We start from the raw sequence: 6834 nt of genomic DNA, 5'->3' as shown, positions 1-6834 counted from the left end.
AAAAATTATGATTTATTTTTAAAAAAAAAAAAAAAAAAAAAAAAAAAAAAAAAAGTATATATCTATGGTTGTCCGTGCGTGCCCTTCCGTGTATGCGTGTATATGCGAGTGCCGTGCATTTATGTGTGTGTGCCAATGCAGGTATTGAAAATATATTTATAATAGCAGGAAAAATATATTTCTCAATTCATCCCACCTTCCTCGTCTAAATGGAAAATCTTCTCTCTGTTCAAAGAGTCCCTACAAAACACGAATAATGTTATCATTTTCTCTCATATTGGAATAACCCATTCGTAGTTCATCATCTTATTGTTAATTTCGGCAACACAAGAAAAAAATTGTGAACAAACATTATAAAATTGAGAGAAACTTTTTTCGATTAAATGCTACGACTATCATGAATGATGTGCAAAATCGTTACACATCGATATTCTTAAAGTAACTATTATCATCTGAAAAGTCGATATTTCTATCTTCCACTTCCACTATTCATGGATGGGCTTTTGGGCTTTTTTTTATTTTGGAAACCCAAATCAAATTCATTCTTTGAGTTTCAACAACAAACAACACAAACATAAAACTCTCATAAAGGATCATCACAACACCCTTTCAAGAGTTAAAACTAAAAACAAGTCTAGAATCCTTCAAGAACATTACAAAGAATATTCAACCTCAACACTTGATCTAATCTTCCATTAGCAGCCCTCTTGAATCACTCAGTAAAGAGGCCAAAAGGACCCATTTTGTGCCTCTGATTGCAAGAAATGAAGAAGAAAAGGCATTCTTTTTACTTAAATTGGTCACAAGGTTGCATGCTTTGTTGCTTCTTCATACTCTCTTCCTCCACTTTGCCTCTTCCTTCTAAAACTTCTGTAATATATATACTGCACAATTATCTATTGGGTGTTTGAGTTAAGGCTTTCACATTTCAAAGCAAATCATAGTGTAAAGGATCACGAAAAAGGATACGAATAAGTCGAGGACGACGCAAACAACGGCATCGAGCAGCCACGGCATGTTAGCTTTGATTTTATCCCATTCCGTACTTCTCACGACAATACTGCATTCATTCATTGAGAGGACGATATCAAAAAACCCGAAATTGATATCGAGGTCGGTATTGAGAGAACGAACCTTACCTTGCTACATAAGTGGCATTGGCAACCAACGCAAACACGAACATGAGGGGATTCAGCCCCTCCACACTTCCTCTTTTGATCTGGCAAAAAGATCAAATAAATAAATTTGAGAATAATAATAAAAATTAAAAAGAATAAAAGATTCAAAATTTGATACCCACATTTAACCAAATCTGAGGGAGTCTACCACCCATGTAAATAGCAGCCATAAGCCAACCCAAGAATTGCCCAAACCCGCTATGGGTTGCATGTTCCTGTAAATACACGATACATAATTCAATAACCCGAAAAATTTGAAGTTGGGTTGGATTATAAACTTATTTGAGTTGAGTTAGTTCACGATCATGCTAAAACTAGATTAAGTTAAATTAAACAAACTCGAATTTATTATTAATTTTAAAAAATAATTTTTGCTTAGGATATCATTGTATCTCCATAAAGTTTTTTGATTGAAAAAATTTAACAACTCAAACCCACCATCAGATATTGTCCGTTTTGGCCTATCGTATCATCGTCAACCTCACGATATTAAAAGCTAGGGAGATGTTTCCATACCCTCATGAGTAATGTTTTGTTCCCCTCTCCAACCGATGTGGAATCTCACAATCCACTCTCCCTTGGGGGCCAGCGTCCTCGCTGACACACGGTCCGATGTCTAGCTTTGGTACCATTTGTAACAGTCCAAGCCTACTGTTAGCAAATATGGTCCGCTTTGGCCCGTTACATATTGTCGTAAGTATCACGATTTTGTAACAGCCCAAACCCACCGCTAAAAAAAATGGTCTGCTTTGCCCCGTTACGTATTGTCGTCAGTCTCACAGTTTTAAAACACGTATACTAGAGAGATGTTTCCACGCCCTTATAAGCAATGCTTCGTTCCCCTCTCCAACCAATGTGGGATCTCACAATCCAACCCCTTGGACCCAACTTCCTCGATGGCACACTGCCCACTGTCGATACCATTTGTAACAGTCTAAGTCCACCACTAGCAAATATTGTCTGTTTTAGCCTATTACGTATCGTCAGTATCACGATTTTGTAATAGCTCAAACCCACCGCTAATAAATATTGTCTGCTTTGACCCATTACGTATTGTCATCAATATCACGGTTTTAAAACGTGTCTGATAAGGAGAGGTTTCCACACCCTTATAAGTAATACTTCGTTCCCCTTTCCAACCGATGTGAGATCTCACAATCTACCCCCTTGGGAGCCCAACGTCTTTACTGGTACACTACAAGTGTTTGGCTTTGATACCATTTGCAACCGTCCAAGCTCACCGCTAGTAAATATTGTCGGTTTTTGTCCATTACGTAGTTCTGTTAGCCTCACGATTTTAAAAAACGTCTCCTAGAGAGAGGTTTTCACGTCCTTATAAGCAATATTTTGTTCCCCTCTCAAACTGAGGTGGGATCACACATTGACAACGTGAACAATTGGGTTGAATCTAAACAATGTATCAACTCAACTCAACTCAACTCAACTCAACTCACGAACACCACTAAAACAAATTAAAATGAAAATCATAAATCATAAATACTTACTTCTAAAAGCTTCCTTCCTCTAAATCCATCTGAGAAGCCTTTGCTTTGGAAAGGCAAATTTGCTGAAGCTGCCAAAAACGTGCCATAACCAACCTGAAACATGCCGAATCATTTCAATATAACAACAACCAAAGGAAAGGAACAGTTATTTTTAGTTACTGAAGCTGAAACGACTGAAGGTAAGTAAGAGAGGTAACCGATCGAGGAATGGGCCTCGGCTGGGTGAAAGTGGAGTTGGACGACACGGCGGCAGTTTCGGATTCATCGTCCGAAGATGAGCTGTCGTTCCCGAGGGCGGAGGGTTCGCTTTTAGGTAACCGGAGAAACGCCCGAAACGGCGGCGTATCGCTGCCAGCCAACGACCGAGCTGACGTGAAGTAGAATTCCCGGCGAGGAGTGGCCTTCGGGGAAGCTTTGGGAATTGGAATTCCGGCGTAGCTAACGCCTTTACTGCCTTTTAACGGCGTGTTTTCCACTTCCGCCGCCTTTCATTGTCATAATACAAAACAATTACTCTTACTTTTGGTCTATTCTTTATTTTTCTTTTATTTTAATCTAATAAAAAAAATTATAAATTATAAATTTTAAAAACTAAATAATTAAATATTTAAATTGACCCATTAATTAACATTTACAAGACAAGACAACATATGTTACACAGTCAATATTCTTAATTGTCCCACCAACAAATTAACCAACAAATTATCATCGTAAAAAAATTATCAACCTACAAATGGAGAAAATTTCAGATCCGATTATAACCTTATTTTTGGATAGTCCGATTGACCCAACAAAAAAGTAATCTAACTCAAACATGTATGATTTGGGTTGGATAATAGAAATGGGTTAGATGATGTAACACAATATTCATAATTTCTAAAATAATAAAAAAAAAAAAAGGAATAAAACGGTACCGTTTGGTGAGATTTGGTCTTCCGGTCGCTGCGCCTTCTAGTGACGTAATCATAATAAACGCTTTGCAGAACCAATACTATCGTATTCACTGTGTAAAGCTGCAGACACCCATGTCTGATCACCGTCACAAATATATATTTTTTAAATTTTATAATATTTAAAAATTTATTACTTTTTTAATTTAAAAAAAAAATAAAAAAAGGGTGCTCACCAGCGCTGTGTAGAGTTGAGTGGGGAGCTGAAATAAAAGCCAAAAAAGAAATGAGTGGAAAAGAAAGAAAGAAAATTGGACCGAGTTGGACCGAGTTGGACTCACCGTGGCAGGTTCCAGAAGGCAGCCCAGCAGATTAAACGCATCTCTGCCAGACAAAGTAAGTAAGAGATGAAACGGCAGCGTTTGAAGGAGAGAGAGGGAGGAGAGAGAGGGAGGAAGTACCCGGCGACCCAAGTGAGGAGGAAGAGGATAGAGACGCCATGGCTGGACTTGGTGCGGAAATTGGTGACGATTTGAGGAATCTCAGCGAGGCCCCAACAGAGGAGACTTACAACGCCGAACCCGAACGACATGTCGTCTCTCAGATTGCAAAGGCAGTCCTTGAAATACGTTTCAACCCATCCCACGCATGCCTTCTGCTCCTTCACACAATACCCACCCTTCATTCTCTCTCTCTCTCTCTCTCTCTCTCTCTCTCTCTACTTGCCACAGCTCCAAGACGAACCCCCCCCCTTTTAAACCCATGTTTTCCAACCCAATAATAATAATAATAATAATAATAATAATTCTAAATTGAAAATTTTATAATTAGACGAACACGACTTTCCACTGTTAGGTTGAATGGCTCAATGACCTGACATAGGGTCCTGAATCTTTCTGAATCGAGGAGCTAGAGGTCTTTTGACTTTCGTTTGGGCCATGGCGGCGAGTCTGATTCTTCAATCAATTAGATGTGTATAATGAAGATTACATTCTAAATCATAGATTTGTTAACAAACTATGAAATCATAGATTTGGTAACAAACCAGTAAATCATAGATTTGGTAACAATCTAGTAAATCACTAGATTATCTTACTATACACAAATATGATCTACTCTACGTTTAACATCCACAATAGTATAATATTGTCAACAACATAAGCTCTCATGTCTTTGCTTTGAGCTTTTCCAAAAGACCTCATTCCAATCAAGAGTGTATTCTTAAAAGATAAACTCAAGATCATTCACTCAATTAACTAATGTGGGACACTTTCATCTAACAATATATACTATCTGTTTTTTTTTTAAGAGAATATTTTTGAAAATGCTAAATGGGTCCCACATTTTTAATATGGTACATTTTAAGATAGGTCTGAGTTGATGACTAGTAGTATAGTATATTTTGATGTTAAGTCAGATCTACCAATATTAAATATTTTTAATTTTTATATAATTTTTAAAATATGGTTTAAAAAGTTTTAAAATATATATATAAAAAAAAGAGACATAAAGGAAGGAAAAGAAACAAAGTTGGTGGATATTCTAAAATTTATGTGTACTTTGGGAGACAAATTTATATATCCATTAAGTTGAATATTCGTGTATTTAATCGGATATTCCTAACATTGTTTTTTTTTTTTTATATTTATTCTTCTTTTTTCATAATCCAAAGTATTCATGTTTTACCCTTTTTGTAATTTCTATTTTTAAATGCTAAAAAAATAAATACATTTCAAACTTAAATAATGAATTTAAAATCCAAGTGATATTATTTCAATTATTTCTAAATAAGAATAGGATAGAGAAAAATAAATAAATTAAATAGAAGGGCCATTTTGTAATTTCACCTTTTCTATGGATTTTTTTTAAAAAAAAATAACTTAAATACAATAAAGTTAATAATTTAAAATTTGTATCTTGTATTGGAACTAAAAATGTGAGTCGGTTTATATTTTTTAATTTTTAATTTTTTTTAAAAAAGGGTATGAAGTGGAAGTGTGTGGTGGGAATATTCTTCGTTTATATTTGAAGCTACAAATGGTGGGGTTGTGTAGATAAGACTTGAAATAAATGCTCTCTCCCTCATCTCAATTGACGGTCAACATTTTTTTCACTTTTTTTTTTTTTATTATTATTTATTTATTAAATTAATTTATATTTTTCAATTCTCAATAATCTTTTTAAATGTTCCCACTTTCCGACTCTTTCTTTAGAGTTCTCAAACAAAGTACATAAGTACATCTTCGAGCTTCATAAACTTTTTATTCTGACACTTTAGGATTCTATTAACATGGTTAAGTTATGATAAAGACATGTTCTGATATCATTGATAGAAACAACAAATCTCCACATTGATATAATATTCTCACTTTGAGTATGAGCTCTCGTGGTTTTACTTTTGATTTCTCAAAATGGGTCATGCTAACACTTTAGAATTCTATTAACATGGTTAAGTTATGATAAAGACATGTTCTGATATCATTGATAGAAACAACAAATCTCCACATTGATATAATATTCTCACTTTGAGTATGAGCTCTCGTGGTTTTACTTTTGATTTCTCAAAATGGGTCATGCTAACACTTTAGAATTCTATTAACATGGTTAAGTTATGATAAAGACATGTTCTGATATCATTGATAGAAACAACAAATCTCCACATTGATATAATATTCTCACTTTGAGTATGGGCTCTCGTGGTTTTACTTTTGATTTCTCAAAATGGGTCATGCTAACACTTTAGAATTCTATTAACATGGTTAAGTTATGATAAAGACATGTTCTGATATCATTGATAGAAACAACAAATCTCCACATTGATATAATATTCTCACTTTGAGTATGGGCTCTCGTGGTTTTACTTTTGATTTCTCAAAATGGGTCATGCTAACACTTTAGAATTCTATTAACATGGTTAAGTTATGATAAAGACATGTTCTGATATCATTGATAGAAACAACAAATCTCCACATTGATATAATATTCTCACTTTGAGTATGGGCTCTCGTGGTTTTACTTTTGATTTCTCAAAATGGGTCATGCTAACACTTTAGAATTCTATTAACATGGTTAAGTTATGATAAAGACATGTTCTGATATCATTGATAGAAACAACAAATCTCCACATTGATATAATATTCTCACTTTGAGTATGGGCTCTCGTGGTTTTACTTTTGATTTCTCAAAATGGGTCATGCTAACACTTTAGAATTCTATTAACATGGTTAAGTTATGATAAAGACATGTTCTGATATCATTGAT

At 34.7% G+C, this 6834-nt stretch overlaps 1 protein-coding gene across 1 annotated transcript; it reads right to left on the bottom strand.

Annotated features, from left to right (window-relative positions):
* Positions 1-496: 496 nt before the first annotated feature.
* LOC111470396 (probable vacuolar amino acid transporter YPQ3) lies at positions 497-4309 on the bottom strand. Its single transcript, XM_023115959.1, has 10 exons — positions 4035-4309; positions 3915-3957; positions 3810-3836; positions 3598-3696; positions 2881-3168; positions 2684-2776; positions 1301-1393; positions 1140-1219; positions 970-1060; positions 497-896 (listed from the first exon to the last, which is right to left on the bottom strand). The coding sequence occupies exons 1-10, from the start codon at positions 4256-4258 to the stop codon at positions 801-803; spliced, it is 1134 nt and encodes a 377-aa protein (XP_022971727.1). The 5' UTR covers positions 4259-4309; the 3' UTR covers positions 497-800.
* Between the last annotated feature and the right edge of the window lie 2525 nt (positions 4310-6834).

This window comes from Cucurbita maxima, unplaced genomic scaffold (assembly GCF_002738345.1).
Source record: "Cucurbita maxima cultivar Rimu unplaced genomic scaffold, Cmax_1.0 Cma_Scf00044, whole genome shotgun sequence".
In the NCBI taxonomy this organism is placed as follows: Eukaryota; Viridiplantae; Streptophyta; class Magnoliopsida; order Cucurbitales; family Cucurbitaceae; genus Cucurbita; species Cucurbita maxima.
Note: the sequence above shows the minus strand (reverse complement) of the source record. Positions and strands in the feature narration are given on the sequence as shown.